This window comes from Dama dama, chromosome 19 (assembly GCF_033118175.1).
Source record: "Dama dama isolate Ldn47 chromosome 19, ASM3311817v1, whole genome shotgun sequence".
Classification (NCBI taxonomy): domain Eukaryota; kingdom Metazoa; phylum Chordata; class Mammalia; order Artiodactyla; family Cervidae; genus Dama; species Dama dama.
In genome coordinates this window covers 81,906,097-81,922,608 of record NC_083699.1, presented here as the reverse complement: position 1 = coordinate 81,922,608, position 16,512 = coordinate 81,906,097, and the positions used below count along the sequence as shown (strand labels likewise).

Below are 16,512 nucleotides of genomic sequence, written 5' to 3'. Positions count from 1 at the left end.
TTTGAGTGCCCTGCTTCATGCATTGAACTTGCACTGGTCATCTGTTTCACATATGGTAGTATACATGTTTCAATGCTATTCTCTCAAATCATCCTACCCTTGCCTTCCTCATAGGATCCAAAAGTCTGTTCTTTACATCTGTGTGTCCAGTTCCATTCTTCTTTATCAGGATTGCTTTGGCTATTTGAGGTTTTTTGTGTTTCCATACAAACTGTGAAATTATTTTTTCTAATTCTATGAAAAATACCATTGGTAGCTTGCATTGTTTTGGGTAGTATACTCATTTTCACTATATTGATTCTTCTGATCCATCCATCTGTTTGTGATTTCTTTCATCAGTGTTTTATAGTTTTCTATTTATAGGTCTTTTGTTTCTTTAGGTAAATTTATTCCTAAGTATTTTATTCTTTTTGTTGCAGTGATGAATTGTTTCTGTAATTTCTCTTTCTTCTCTGATTGCTGTGGCTAGGACTTCCAAAACTATGGTGAATAGTAGTGGTGAGAGTGGGCACCCTTGTTTCTGATTTTAGAGGAAGTGCTTTCAATTTTTCGCCTTGAGGATAATGTTTGCTGTGGTTTTGTTATATATGGCTTTTATTATGTTGAGGTATGTTCCTTCTATGCCTGCTTTCTGGAGAGTTTTTATCATAAATGGGTGTTGAATTTTTTCAAAGGCTTTCTCTGCATCTATTGAGATAATCTTATGGTTTTCGTCTTTCAGTTTGTTAATATGATGTATCACTTTGATTGATTTGTGAATATATTTAAGAATCCTTGAATCCCTGGGATAAAGCCCATGATGTATGATCTTTTTAATATGTTGTTGGATTCTGTTTACTAGAATTTTGTTGAGGACTTTTGCACCTAATTTCATCAGTGATATTGGCCTGTAGTTTTCTTTTTGGGTGGCATCTTTGTCTGTTTTTGGTATTAGGGTGATGGTGGCCTCATAGAATGAGTTTGGGAGTTTACCTGCCTCTGCAGTTTTCTGGAAGATTTTGAGTAGGATAGGTGTTAGCTCTTTTCTAAATTTTTGTCCATTTTGTTCGCATATAGTTGCTGATTTCTCCATTTTTATTTCTAATTTTATTGATTTGATTCTTCCTTTTTTTCTTGATGAGTCTGGCTAATGGTTTGTCTATTTTATTTATCTTCTCAGAGAACCACATTTAGTTCTGTTGATTTTTGCTATATTCTCCTTCCTTTCTTTTTCATTTATTTTTGCTCTGATTTTTGTGATTTCTTTCCTTCTGCTAACTTTGGGTCTCTTCTTTTTCTAGTTGCTTTAGGTGTAAAGTTAGGTTATTTATTGATGCGTCTCTTGTTTCTTGAGGTAGGCTTGTATTGCTATGAACCTTCCTCTTAGCACTGCTTTTATTGAATCCCATAGGTTTTGGGTTGTTGTGTTTTCATTTTCATTTGTTTCTATGTATATTTTTATTTGCTTTTTTATTTCTTCTGTGATCTGTTGGTTATTTATAAGTGTGTTGTTTAGCCTCCATAAAGTGAAGTGAAGTTGCTTGGTCGTGTCTGACTCTTTGCGACCCCATGGGCTGTAGCCTACCACACTCTGTTCATGGGATTTTCCAGGCAAGAGTACTAGAGTGGGTTGCCATTTCCTTCTCCAGAGGATCTTCCCGACCCAGGGATCGAACCCAGGTCTCCCGCATTGTAAGCAGACACTTTACTGTCTGAGCCACCAGGGAAGTCCAAAGTGAAAGTTGCTCAGTAGTGTCTGGCTCTTTGTGACCCCATGGACTATATAGTTCATGGAATTCTCCAGGCCAGAATATTGGAGTGGGTAGCCAGCCTTTCCCTTCTCCAGAGGATCTTCTCCACCCAGGGATCGAACCCAGGTCTCCCACATTGCAGGCGGATTCTTTACCAGCTGAGCCACAAGGGAAGCCCTTAGCCTCCATGTGTTTGTATTTTTAATCATTTTTTCCTTTTCCTTTCCTTTCTTTTCATTTCTAATCTTACCACATTATGATCAAAAAAGATGCTTGAAATGATTTCAATTTTTTTTTAGTTTACTAAGGCTAGATTTATGGCCCAGGATGTGATCTGTCTTGGAGAATGTTCTGTGTGCACTTGAGAAAAAAGTGAAATTCATTGTTTTGGGGTGAAACACCCTGTAGATATCAATTAGGTCTAACTGGTCCACTGTGTTATTTAAATTTTGTGTTTCCTTGCTAATTTTCTGTTTGGTTGATCTATCCATAGGTGTGATTGGGGTATTAAAGTCCCCCACTATTACTGTGTTACTGTTTTAAGTTCCCCTTTCATACTTGTTAGCATTTGCCTTACGTATTGAGGTTCTCCTGTGTTGGGTGCATATATAATTGTTATATCTTCTTGGATTGACCCTTTGGTCATTATGTAGTGTCCTGCTTTGTCTCATCACAGTCTTTATTTCAAAGTCTATTTTATCTGATATGAGTATTACTGCTTCTGCTTTCTTTTGGTCTCCATTTGCATGAAATATCTTTTTCCAGCCCTTCACTTTCAGTCTGTATGTGTCCCTTGGTTTGAGGTGGGTCTCTTGTAGACAGCATATATAGGGGTCTTGTTTTTGTATCCATTTGGCCAGTCTTTGTCTTTTGGTTGGGGCATTTAGCCTATTTACGCTTAAGGTAATTATTGATAACTATGATCCCATTACCATTTACTTTGTTTTACATTAGATTTTATAAACCTTTTCTGTGTTTCCTGTCTAGAGAAGATCCTTTAGCATTTGTTGAAGAGCTGGTTTGGTGTTGCTGAATTCTCTCAGCTTTTGCTTGTCTCTAAAGCTTTTGATTTCTCCTTCATATCTGAATGAGATCCTTGCTGGGTAGAGTAATCTTGATTGTAGGCTTTTCTCTTTCATCACTTTAAGTATGTCCTGCCATTCCCTTCTGGCCTGAAGAGTTTCTGTTGAAATATCAGCTGTTATCTTTATAGGGATCCCCTTGTGTGTTGTATGTTGCTTTTCCCTTGGTGCTTTTAATATTTACTCTTTGTGTTTAATCTTTGTTAGTTTGATTAATATGTATCTTGGGGTGTTTCCCCTTGAGTTTATCCTTTTTGGGACTTTGGGTTTCTTGAACTTGGGTGGCTATTTCCTTCCCCATTTTAGGGAAGTTTTGGACTATTATCTCCTCAAGTATTTTCTCATGCCCTTTCTTTTTGTCTTCTGTGACTCCTATGATTCGAATGCTGGGGTGTGTAACATTGTCCCAATAGTCTCTGAAGTTGTCCTCATTTCTTTTAATTCTTTTTTCTTCTGCCTCAGTTATTCTACTGTTGGTTCTCTCCAGAGTGCTTTTGATCCTCAGTTATTGCATTATTCATTATTGATTGACTCTTCTTTATTTTTTCTAGGTCCTTGTTAAACATTTCTTGCATCTTCTCAATCCTTGTCTCTAGTCTATTTATCTGTAACTCCATTTTGTCTTCAAGATTTTGGATCATATTTACTATCATCATTCTGAATTCTTTTTCGGATAGACTCCCTATCTCCTCTGTTTTTTTTTTGGTTTGGTGGGTATTTATCATATTCCTTCACCTGCTGAATGTTTCTCTGCCTTTTCATTTTGTTTAGATTGCTGTGTTTGGGGTGCCATGTCTGTAGGCTGTAAGTTCATGGTTTCTCTTTATTGTAGAGTCTATTCCCTGTGGGTGGAGTTGGACTAGTGGCTTGTCATGGTTTCTTGATTGGGGGAGCTTGTGTCTGTGTTCTGGTGGGTGGAGCTGGATATCTTCTCTCTGTAGTGCAGTGAAGTGTCCAGTAGTGAGTTTTGGGGTGTCTGTGGGTTTGGCATGGCTTTGGGCAGCCTGTGTTTTAATGCTCAGGGTTGTGTTCCTGTTTTGCTGGAGAATTAGCATGGGATGTCTTGCACTGGAACTTGTTGGCTCTTGGGTGGAGCTTGGTTTCAGTGTAGGTATTGAGACTTTTGGGTGAGTTCTTGTTTATTAATGTTCCCAGAGTCAGGAGTTCTCTGATGTTGTCAAGTGTTGGAGTTAAGCCTCCTGCCTCTGGCTTTCAGTCCTTCTCTTACAGTAGCCTCAAGACTTCTCCATCCATACAGCACAGATGGTAAAACATCTAGGTTAATTGTGAAACAATTCTCCACAGCAAAGAACACACAGAGGGATTCATAGAATTACATAGAGAAGAGAAGAGGGAGGAGGAGGATAGAGGTGACCAAGAGAAGAGGTGGAGTCAAAGAGGAGAGAGCAGTCTAGCCAGTAATCAATTCCCTAAGTGCTCTCCACATCCCAGAACACCCAGAGAGATTCACAGAGTTAAGTAGAGAAGAGAAGAGGAAGGAAGGACATAGAGGTGATCTGGAGAAGAAAAGGGAGGGTCAAAACGGGAGAGAGCAATCAAGCCAGTAGTAAATCCCTAAGTGAAAATGGATACTGAAGATTAGATTCTTAAAGGTACAAAATTGATAATACCAAAAAGCAAGATTAAAAATCTAGAATAGACTCTCAAAAATACAATATAAAATACAAAAATAAAATCAATCACAATATTTATATATATATGTGAGATTTACTTTAAAAAATGGGGTCCTTTTTATGCTAGGTAATACAAGGTTATAAAAATTAAAGGAATAATAAAAAACTTTCTTTAACAAATGAAAAAGTCATAATAGTAAAAATATATCTAGGAATTTCTCTGGAGCTATTGTGGGTAGTGTGATGTTATTTCAGTGTCAGATAGTCCCTTTTTCCAGCTTGTACTTGTTTTCAAGGTCTATAGGTCCCCCTCCAATGCACAGTCAGTATTAACTGCAGGGTTTTAATGTGTTGCACCTGTCTCTTCCACAGCGGTTCCTTCTTCTGTTTATTTTGACTTCCTCTGTTTGCAAGTCTCTTCAGTGTCTACTTTCCTCCCTGACACAGGGGGGCGAAGGTGGCTACTTATTTAGGCTCACTTGTTCAGTGTGTTTTGGGGAGGGAGGGACACTGCAAACAAATACCACTGGCGTGTGTGGGGAGTGCTCGCAGTGTATGGACCACCCTGGGTTTGCCATAGCCCAAGGCAGCATATGTTTCCCAGGTCTACCCTGCTTAGACTCCAGGGTGCTCTGCAAGGGCACTGTCCCAAGTGGGCCCTACATTCCATGCGATCCCCAGGTCTGAGCTGCTCAGGTTCTCGAGAGTTTTGCAGGGCAGAGGTCCAGATGGGCTGTGTGTTTTGTACCTCCCAGGTCCAAGCAGCTCAGGCAACCCAGTGCTTGATGAGCACACTGTCCCACGCATCTTAATCACCTCCCTGGTCCTGGCCTGTTGGTTCCCCCGGTGTGCCGCGAGAGCACCATCACAGGTATGCCGTGTGTCTCTGGGGAGCTGATCTCAGGCTGTGACACTCCTGGCAGATGTCAACCATCCAGGATCCCAGGAAGACGTAGCTAGCAACTGGGAGTATGCTCACAGTTTGGTGGAGGGTGCAGTCTCCAGGGCTGAGATTGCCGCAGCCCCTTGCCTTCCGGCTCTGGCTCTGTCACACGCCTGCCTCTGCCTCTGGGGAGGGAGGGCCCTATATTGCAGCTGGCTCACACTCCTTTGGCCTTCACTCATCTTTGTTCTGTGAGCACACCAGGGGTGACTGTGCTGTGTTAGAGCCTTTCTCAGGAAAGTTTTTTTTTTTTTTTTTGTCTCTGGTGATCCCATGTTGTGGTATCATGTTAGCTCACTCAGATTGTCATCAGGGCATTCAGGCCCAGTCCTTACCCTAAGGACTGATGATGCTGCCCACACCTCCCTGCCCAGCCCCCACTCTCTGGTGGTAGACACAAGCATCTGGGCTACTGTGATGCTGGCAGTTGTGGTTAGGTGTGTATTCTGTGAGGTCTTTTTTTTTTTCTCCCAGTTATGTTGCCTCTGAGATTACAAAACTCCCCACAGACCCACCTGTGAGAGGGCTTCCTACTGTGTGGAAACTTCTTCACACTCTCTCCCCAGGATGGGTCTCCATCCCCAAATCTTTTGTCTCTGTTTCTGTCGTTTATATTTTGTCCTACCTCCTTTCGAAGAGAATGGGCTGCTTTTCTGGGTGTCTGGTGTACTCCACCAGTGTTCAGAAGTTGTTTTGTGGAAGTTGCTCAACATTCAGATGATCTTTTGATGAATTTGTGAGAGAGAAAGAGGTCTCCCTATCCTATTCCTCCACCATCTTGGAACCGTCTCCCCCTAAATATATTTTTTAGAAATCTGTTTGTTAAGATATGAGGTTTTAAAATTCTACTAATTGAATAAGGGGCGGAGATTAGAGGAATGTGGAGAGGCTCCTGTACTTCATCCCTCCAGAAGTTACTGATTGTTTCAGGGATGTGGCTGCCATCTAAGATAGGACCCAACATAGATGAATTGCTTAATTTGTACTGTGTCAAGTGTTTGTAAGTGTACTATAATTTGTTGGTATTTTTTCTTACATATGAAAGAGTGTATAGAAAGTATTTCCTGGTAAAGGATTGCAGAATGTCATCCAGGCACCCAGGATAAACTATAGATGCTAGGCTCATACGACCGCCAGTTGCTCCTCTCTGGTTGTTCATATCCTTGCCTTTGTCAGGGTTGATATGTGTGTCAAGTTCTAGATATCTGGAGAAGTGCATTGGGGGAGTAAACTGCACTGTATTTCTGCATCTGAGCTCATCATTGCCTATCTCTAGGTCTCAGGAGTAGGTCAAAACAGAAGACCTTTGTAGAGTGAGGCAGCAGGCTAAGGATGGGAGAGCAGCAGCTTCACGTCAAGTTCATGGCCAAGAGAAACCGAGCAGAGGTAGGACCCTGAGATAGACTTATCCCAGTGTTCTGACTTCAGGTTAGAAACTAGGTGCTGTGGCTGCAGGGATCCTCGTGGTAACAGACGTCAGCATGTCTTCATGTTACGTTGCTTCGGTTTGGATGGTCACCCTGCATCTACTTCTGTACACTGCCGTCATCCCAGGAGCTCCATTCACTGCCCTTTGTCTCTTCTGGTAACTTTTGTCTCCTTGCTTCTAGTATTGCTGTTGAGTAGTCTAAAGCCATCTGATTCATAATCCTTTATATGTAACTGTAATCTGGTAGGAGGTTCTTTTTTTTTTTTACATTTTCTTATGTCTGAATAGTTTCTGTTTCCACTAAGCTGTGTTTTCACAGCTGGGTTTTCATCTTCCATGTTAGAGGGATTTATCAGATATCTAATAATTCTTGGTTTTCTATACATGATTAAGACAGGGGGGTAAAAAGCTGTTTAAAAGTATTGAGCACATTCGCGTCTTGTCCATTTTGAGCTGGGTGAGATGGTGTAGGTGGACTAATTATTGGACCTCCTCTCCTAGATTCATAACAGTGATTCATTTTATGTATATATTGCAGAGTGATCCCCACAGTAAGTCTAGGTACAACCACACACAGTTACAAAATTTTTTGTATTTTGTGTTGAGAACTTCCAAGATTCACTCTCAACAACTTTCAAATATACCATACAGTACTATTAATTATAACCACCATACTGTGAATTATATCCCCATGACTTACATATAACAAATTTTTATCTCCTGACCACCCTCATCCTTTCTGCGTACCCACTCCTCAACCCCCTGCCTCTTTCAAGCAACCATCAATCTGTTCTCTCCATCTGTTGAGTTCTGAGGGTTTTGTTTTTTAGATTCCATTTATAAAAAAATCATTTAGTATTTGTATTTCTCTGTTTGACTCTTTTTGCTTAGCATAGTGCCCTCAAGGTCCATCCATGTTGCCACAATTGGCAGGGTTTCCTCTTCAATGGCTGCCAGTATTCCATTTAGTCTCTGTGAGTGTGTGTATGTGTATATACCAGTTTTCTTTATCCATTCATTCATTTCTGGATACTCGTATCTTGGCTATTGTAAATAATGCTTCAGTGAACATGGGAATATAGATATCTTTTCAAGTTAGTGTTTTTGTTTCTGTTGGGTAAATACCCAGAAGTGGAATTTTTGGACCATGTAGTAGTTCTGTCTTTAATTTTTTGTGTAACCTTCATACTGTTTTCCATAGTGGCTGTAGCATTTACATTCCCACCAGTGGTGCACAGAGGTTCCCTTTTCTCTGCATTCTTGCTAATGTGTGTTGTTTCTTGTCTTTTCTGTATAAAAGTTATTCTAACAAGTGTGAGATGATATCTCATTGTAGTTTTGATTTGCATTTCTCTGTTGATTAGTCATGCTGAGCACTTTTTCATGTACCTGTTATCCATCTGTATGTCTTCTTTGGGAAAATGTCTGTTCAAATCCTCTGCCTATTTTTTAATGGAATATTTTTTTTTTTTTTTTTTTTTTTGCTATTGAGTTTTATGAGTGTTTTGTATACTTTGGATATTAACTCCTTATCAGATACATAATTTGCAAATATTTTCTCCCATTTGACAAGTTGCCCTTTCATTTTGTTGATGGTTTCCTTCATTGTGCAGAAGCTTTTCATTTGATAATCTCACTTGTTTATTTTTGCTTTTGTTGTCTTTGCTTTTTGTGTCAAGTCAAAAAAACAAAAACTACTGTCAAGAAGTTTGCCACCTGTTTTTTTCTAGGAGTTTTATGGTTTCATGTCTTATGTTCAAGTCTTTAATCCATTTTGAGTTTATTTTTGTGTGTGATGTAAGATATTAATTGAGTTTCATTCTTTTGCATGTGGTAATTTAGTTTTCCCAACACTGTTTATTGAAAAGACTGTCTTTTCCCTGTTGTATATTCTTGGCATCTTTCTTGTAAATTACTTGACCATGTATGCATATGATTATTTCTGGGCCTCTAGTCTATTCCCTTGATCTGTTTTTTGGCCAGTGTTGTTCAGTTGCTCGGTTGTGTCCCAAGTCTTTGTGGCCCCATGTATTGCAGCACAGCAGGCTTCCCTGTCCTTCACCATCTCCCAGAGCTTGCTCAAACTTATGTCCATTGAGTCAGTGATGCCATCCAACCATCTTGTCCTCTGTCATCCCCTTCTCCTCCTGCCTTCAGTCTTTCCCAGCATCAGTGTCTTTTTCTGTGAGTCAGCTCTTCACATCAGGTGGCCAAAGTATTGGAGCTACCAATACTTTGGTCCTTCCAATGAATATTCAGGATTGATTTCCTATAGGATTGACTGATTGGATCTCTTTGCAGTCCAAGGGACTCTCAAGAGTCTTCTCCAACGCCATAGTTCAAAAGCATCAATTCTTTGGTGCTCAGCTTTCTTTATGGTCCAGCTCTCACATCCATGCATGACTACTAGAAAAACCATAGCTTTGACTAGACAGACCTTTGTTGGCAAAGTAATGTCTCTGCTGTGTAGGTTTGTCATAGCTTTTCTTCCAAGGAGCAAGTGTCTTAATTTCATGGCTTCAGTCACCATCTGCAGTGATTTTGGAGCCCCCCAAAATAAAGTCTGTCACTGTTGCCATTCCCCATCTATTTGCCATGAAGTGATGGGACCAGATATCATGATCTTAGTTTTCTGAATTTTGAGTTTTATGCCAGCTTTTTCATTCTCCTCTTTCACTTTATCAAGAAGCTCTTAAGTTCCTCTTTGCTTTCTGCCATAAGGGTAGTATCATCTGCATATTTGAGGTTATTGATGGTTCTCCCGGCAGTCTTGATTCCAGCTTATGCTTCATCCAGCCCTGCATTTCACATGATGTACTATTTTGATAACTGTAGCTTCGTAATATAGTTTGAAATCAGGGCACATGATGCTCCAACTTTGTTGTTCTTTCTCTAAGTGAAGTCACTCAGTCGTGTCCGACTCTTTGTGACTCCATGGACTGTAGCCCACCAGGCTTCTCCATCCATGGGGTTTTCCAGGCAAGAATACTGGAGTGGATTGCCATTTCCTTCTCCAGTTCTTTCTCTAGATAGCTTTGTTTGAGGTCTTTTTTGTTTCCATACAAATTTTAGGATTGTTTGTTCTATTTCTCTGGAAAATGCCATGGAATTTTGATAGGGATTGCATTGAATCTGTAGATTGCTTTGGGTAGCAAGGACATTTTAACAACATTAATTCTTCTAATCTATGAGCACAGATTATCTTTATGTATATTTGTATCTTTTTCATCAGTCTTACAGCTTACAGTTTACTAATTTATAAGTCTTCATTTCATCAGTCTTACTGTTTATAAATGTTAGTTAAATTTATTGCCCAGTATTTTATTCTTTCTGGTGCAGCTATAAATGGGATTATTTCTTCTTAATTTCTCTTTTTTAAAAATTTTAAATTATCTTTGTCTTTAAATGAATTTCTTGAAAGGGAATCCTCTTGAACTGTTGGTGGGAATGTAAATTGGTAGAGCCACTATGGAGGACAGTGTGGAAATTCCTTTAAAAACTAGGAATAAAACTACCACATGACCCAACAATCCCACTACTGGGTATATACCTAGATGAAACCATAATCGAAAAAGACATGTACCCCCAATGTTCATTGCAGCACTATGTATGTATATGCATAGGTACATGTATATATGTATATACATATGTGTGTGTGGTGGAATATTACTTGGCCATGAAAAGGAGCACATTTGATTCAGTGCTAATGAGGTGGATGAACCTAGAGCCTATTAGAGTGAATAAGTCAGAGAAAAATATTATATATTAACACATATATGTGGAACCTAGAAAGATGGTACTGATGAACCTATTTGCAGGGCAGCAGTGGAGACACGGACACAGAGAACAGACTTGTGAACACAGAGAAGGGGTGGGAGGAGAAGGTGGGACGAATGGAGAGTGTAGCATGGAAACATACAACCGTGAGTAAAACAGATAGCCAGTGGGAATTTGCTGTATTCCTCAGGGAGCTCAAACTCTGGCTCTGTGTGTGACGACCTGGAGGGGTGGGATGGGGTGGGAGGCAGGTTTAGAGGCAGGGGACATATGTGTACCTATGGCTGATACATGTTGATGTATGGCAGAAACCAATACATGTCTTTTTTGGTATTAAATATCTTGTAGAACTCCATTTTGTTCATTGTCCTTTTTTTGTCTGCACTGGCTCTCTCTTGCTGTGTGAGCTTTCTCTAGTTGCAGAGAGTGGGGTTCACTCTCTAGCTGTGATGTATGGGTTTCCATTGCTGTGGCTTCTCTTGCTGAGCAGCATGGGCTCTCGGCACATGGACTCCATAGTTGCAGCACGTGGGCTTAGTTGCTCCATGGCGTGTGGGATCTTCTGGACCAGGGATTAAACCTGTGTCCCCTGCATTGGCAGGTGGACTCTCAACCACTGACTGCCAGGCAAGTCCAGCGTCCGTTCTTTTTAAAGCAACAGCTTCTCTGCTTTTTTTTGATAGGTGGAAGTGTTTTGCTCTACTGATTACAATATACTTAATTTTTCATAATCTTTCTAGAGCTACTATTGTACCATTTTGCATAAAATTTATAAATCTTGAAACCATATAGATTCAGTTGCTTCCCCTGTTCTTCAAACCAGGAGTCAGTAAACTATAGCCCACAGTCCAGTCTGTTGCCTATTTTATAAATAAAACTTAGAAAGTTGAAACCCAGCTATGTTCACTCATTGGCATATTCTATTTGGCTGCTTTTGCACTCCAACTGCATAGTTGAGTAGTTGCAACACAGATTTGCAACTACTAAAATGTTTAATGTCTGACCCATCTATCTGCTACAACTCCACAATTTTGTGTTATACTTTGTAAGTTATGCCTTAGACAGTCTTATTTATATTAAGGAAATCAAAAGGGAAGCCTTTTATATTTACCCTAATATATATCATCTTAAGTGTTATTTCTTTCTAAAGAGCTAAGTTTTCGTGTGGTATCATTTTCCTTCAGCCTGAAGAACTTTCTTTAGTTTGTAGTACAAATATGATGGGGACCAATTCTAGTTTTCTTTTTTGAAAATGTCTGTTTTACTTTTATTCTTGAAGATTTTTGATAGGATATAGAATTGGGGGTTGAGTTTTTTTCTTCTTCTAGTACTTTAAAGACTTCATTCTCTCCTGGCCTCTTTTATTTCTGATAAGAAGTTAGTGGTAATTTGAATTGTTCTTTATGCAGTGTGTCATTTTTCCCCCCTTCCAAGCTGTCTCTAATGCCTGGCAACCACCAATCTTAAGAGGACACTAAAAAACAAAAGTCACTATTTCGCTGTGTGAGGTCTCGGTTGCGGCACATGGGATCTTGATCGCACCACGCAAAGTCTTTTGTCGCAGCCCATGGACATCCTGACTGTGGCGCATGGTCTCCCATGTATGGGCTCAGTCGTTGCAGTCCGTGGGCTCAGTTGCTCTGCAGCTTGTGGAATCTAGTTCCCCAAGCAGGGGTCAGACCTGTGTCCCCTGCTTTGCAAGGTAGATTCTTAACTACTGGACCACCAGCAGGTCCCAGTTAGTAATCTTTTGTCCATTTCTATAATTTAGTGATTTTTTAAATCTTCAGTAAATAAAATTACCAATAGTGTGTGAACTTTGACAGTTGGCTTTTTTCACCCAGTAAAATTCTTTTGAGATTCATCCAAATTGTTGTGTTAGTATACACTTTTATTCCATTTCATTACTGAGTAATACAGATATACTACAGTTAATCTTTAACCTGTTGAAGGACATCTGGGTTATTTCTGGATTGGAGTGGCTAGGAATGTTTGTATAGTTTGTATGTGAATATAAGATTACATTGCACTAGGATAAGTGCCCAAGTGTATGTTTCCAGAGTGGGCATATTTTACATTCCCACCGTCAATGTCTGAGTGATCCAGTTTCTTTGTATCCTCATCTACATTTAATTATCATTTCACTTGGCATATAATCTCTCGTGGTTTTAGCTTGTTGCATTTCCTTAATGGCTAATCAAAGTGAACATCTCTTTGTGTGCTTTTTTACCATGTTTATAATCCTCTTTATTGAAATGTCTCCTCATGTCTTTGGCCCATTTTGTAATTGAATTTGTTTTATCCTTGAGAGATGTTTGTAGCAGATGCTCGTCTTTTGTTGGATATGTATTTGCACATATTTTCTCCCTGTCTCGGTTTATCTATTTACTTTTATCCTCTCTTTTTTTTTTTGGCTGTGCCACACAGCTTGCAGGGTCTTAGTTCCCCCACCAGGGGCTGAACCCCCAGGCCCCCAGCAGTGGAAGCACTGAGTCCTAACCCCTGAACCAACAGGGATTCCCTACTTTTATCTCTTAACAGGATTTTTTGCAAAACAGAGGTTTAAAAGTTTCTAGTTTTTATACTTTCTTTGACCCATTTTCCATAAAACATATGAAAGTCTCTAAGTTCTGTCCAACTCTTTGTGACCCCGTGGACTATAGCCCACCAGGCTCCTCTGTCCATGGGATTCTCCAGGTAAGAATACTGCAGTGGCTAGCCATTCCCTTCTCCAGAGGATCTTCCTGACCCAGGGATTGAACCCAGTTCTCCTGCATTGTAGGCAGATTCTTCACCATTTGAGCCACCAGGGAAACCTCGTTGTGAGGTTTAGGACAAAATTGTCAGAGGATTAGCTGGGGGGTTTTCTGCCTCGGAATATCCAGTTGCTCTAGAACCATTTGTTAAAGAGCAGACGGTTAATCCTCCGTTTAGTTGCATTTGCACCTTTGTCAAAATTCAGTCGTGGGTTTTGTGTCAGTCTGTTTCTGGATTCTTTGTTCTGTTCCATCAATCTATGTGTCTTTCCCTCTGCAAGGCTTTTTTTTTTCTTTTTGCAAGACTCAATTAGTCCTAATCCTAGGTAATGATTCCTTTCTCTTTATTCCTCTTTTTCAAAATGTTGTTGCTATTCTAGCGCTTGTGCTTTTTTTTTTTTTTTTTTGGCTTCTATCTTTATATGTAAATTTTAAAATAAGCTTGTTTGTCTATAAAAACACCTTGCTATGATTTTAATAGGAATTACATTAAACCTGCAGGTCAGTTTAAGTGTTTGACGTCTCTAGTATATTAAGTCTTTACGTCCTTGAAGACAGTAGGCAGTTTGCTTGGCTGACCTTACACAGTAAGTTGCAGCTCAAATCTCAGTTGGGTTCTTGGGGCCTTACCTTGAGTCTCTGACATACATGATTTAGAGGTCAAGTAAGAATTTGGTCAATGTTTATAATACAGAGTTGGAGCTCCCCTCAAATTTTCTGGAACGTCCCACCTCATTTTCTAGTGCTATGGTGCCATTCTGTCCTGTGCCTCTTCCAAGTTTTCTGTTTTAGCCAGTCAACACGACACAGACAGGGGCATCTCCCCTGACTAAAAGCTGTAAAAAGTGAAAAAGAGGATTCACCCCATTCAGTCCTTTCTTTCCAAAGGTCGACCCCCCTTTGGTGTTTGCCTGATTGTTTCTTCTACAGTATTCTGGTCGGAAGTTATACTTGTTAAACTTTGGAAGAGTTGGATTGAAAGGCATTTATTTACCCAGTGTGGGTGTGATTCCTTGTGTTCTCCAGGCTACCATGTTGCCAGGAATAAATTGCACTTTTAATAGCTGTTTTCTTTTATGTTGCAATATGGTTGTAAGGAAGAAAAATGCAAAGGATTTTGGAGTCAAGTGGAGAGGTATATGAATTTTGGCTTTGCCACCCGCTAGTTATATAACACTGTGTCATTTAACCTTTTTTATCTGTAAAATGGAGAATAAAAAACCTATCTTACATATTTATTGAAAAAATTTTTAAAGGTTTTCAGAAACTTGCAATAAATACAATGTCTCACTTAAATGATAGCTGTTAACTGTATTTTATGTTTTCTCTATTCTGTTTTTAATCTATATTTAATCCATTAAAATCTGAGTTAGCCCCCCTCTACCTGAGCTGTAAACTCATTTTTCTGATGAAAGGTGAAATTTTTGTTACGTGGGATCTGTTCATTAAGGGTGACAATTGCTAAGTAGCTATCTTGGAAGACTGATGTTTAAGTTTTTTGATTATAAAGCAGAGTAAAGGAATCTTTTACCTTATTAACAACAGTTTGAAATCTGAAAAAAAAAAAGAAAAATTAACAATGTTGGGTTTTTACCCTCTTTTGTAGGAATCCCCTCCTCAAGTAGAAAATTACTGTCTACCAGAAGCTGCATCATTTCTTCAGAATAAAAAGGAACCTGGGCCTGGATTCTCACAAAAGAGGAAAGCCCCTACAGAAAAAAATAAAATCAAACGACCCAGAGTACAGTAATTATATTTACTCAGTTACCAAACATTAAATGTTTTTTAAATTAATAACTTGAGTATGACTGTTATGGATTTGTAATTTAAAGACAAGAACCTGGAGAATTCAGCTTCAGTGTAATGGTGAAGCTTGAAGTTAGTTTTCAACACCTGAAATTTTAATCACTGAAATATTAACTGATCCTAATAGTTACCTGAAATAACAAAATGCAGCTCTTCAGCTAGCTTGTCATTAAACCATATTGATGTGTGTAAGGTGGGTTTTTATTTATTTGCTTGTAAGTATCCAAGTCTGTAGTTTAGTGGAAGTTTTAGCAAGGTGTTAGATTTTGCCTTAAAATGTCTGCTTTATTTCATAACGACAAGAAAGTTGTCAATTGGGATTCATTCATATTTTCCCTGATTTTTAGCTTCTCAAACCATTTTACCTCTTCTTAATAGGAGCCTGAGAACAAGGTTTAATGAGGAACTGAGGCTTTAAACTTAAGTGCGTGTGTATATATGTATATGCATGTTTTTACAAATCTCCATGATGTTTGCCAAGTTTGGGGGCCAAAACTTGGACAATAAAGACAATAAAGAATAAAAGTAGTGACTCAAAGTAGTTGTTCAAATAGATAATTTAAAGAAAAAAACAAACATTCTGGTAACCATTCTCTTGTTGAAGCAAATAAAAGATTTGTAAAACAGCTTTAAAATGAATCTAGTTATGTTTCTGATGTTGTTTATGTAGAATATTGGGGCTTCCCTGGTGGCTCAGTTGGTAAAGAATCTGCCTGCAATGCAGGAGACCTGGGTTAGATCCCCGGATTGGGAAGATCCCATGGAAAAGGAAACGGCTACCCACTCCAGTATTCTGGCCTGGAGAATTCCATGGACTGTATAGTCAATGGGGTCACAAAAGAGTCGGACATAACTGAGCAACTTTCATATACACATGTAGAATATTGCTCTGGTGGGTTTTAAAAAGGAAGAACTACAGAACTGCATTAGCCTCTGTTAATCTAAACACTAGATACTACATGCATGGCCACAGTTCTCTAAATATAAGGCTACCTCACTTTGTTTAAGGGACTGTAATTTTGATGTAAATTGTTCAATTCCTAGTAATAATCTTTGAAAGGCAAACTCAAATGGTGATGAATTAAAATCCTTAACCTGAACACCAAACCCCTGAAGTTTTCATCAGATTTTTATCTAAATGAAGTAGGGGTTATCACTGTCCTTCAGTCTTTTTAGCTTTGAAGCTAATTCACACCTTAGGACAACACAAATTCTTACACCAGCAAACAGGTAGCATTGTCATATAAACTGTACTCCTGCCCTCCTCCAAACAAAAACCCATAGACCTGGTTTTATTAGAACCATTTTGTATTAGCTGGTCCATTCATCGGCAGTTTGAGGTATGTTTCTCTCTG

General features: G+C 39.2%; 1 protein-coding gene across 3 annotated transcripts in view; it reads left to right on the top strand.

Annotated features, from left to right (window-relative positions):
• Positions 1-15,796, top strand: part of TOPBP1 (DNA topoisomerase II binding protein 1) — a 75,420-nt gene extending 59,624 nt beyond the window's left edge. For 2 of the 3 annotated variants that reach the window (XM_061167618.1, XM_061167619.1), the window contains one exon: positions 14,958-15,796. In XM_061167618.1, the coding sequence (XP_061023601.1) occupies positions 14,958-15,101 (144 nt within the window). In that variant the 3' untranslated portion in view covers positions 15,102-15,796. Of the gene's footprint in view, positions 1-6,665; positions 6,776-14,957 lie in introns of all 3 variants that reach the window. The other variant, XR_009697040.1, reaches the window with a different exon arrangement.
• Positions 15,797-16,512: the final 716 nt, after the last annotated feature.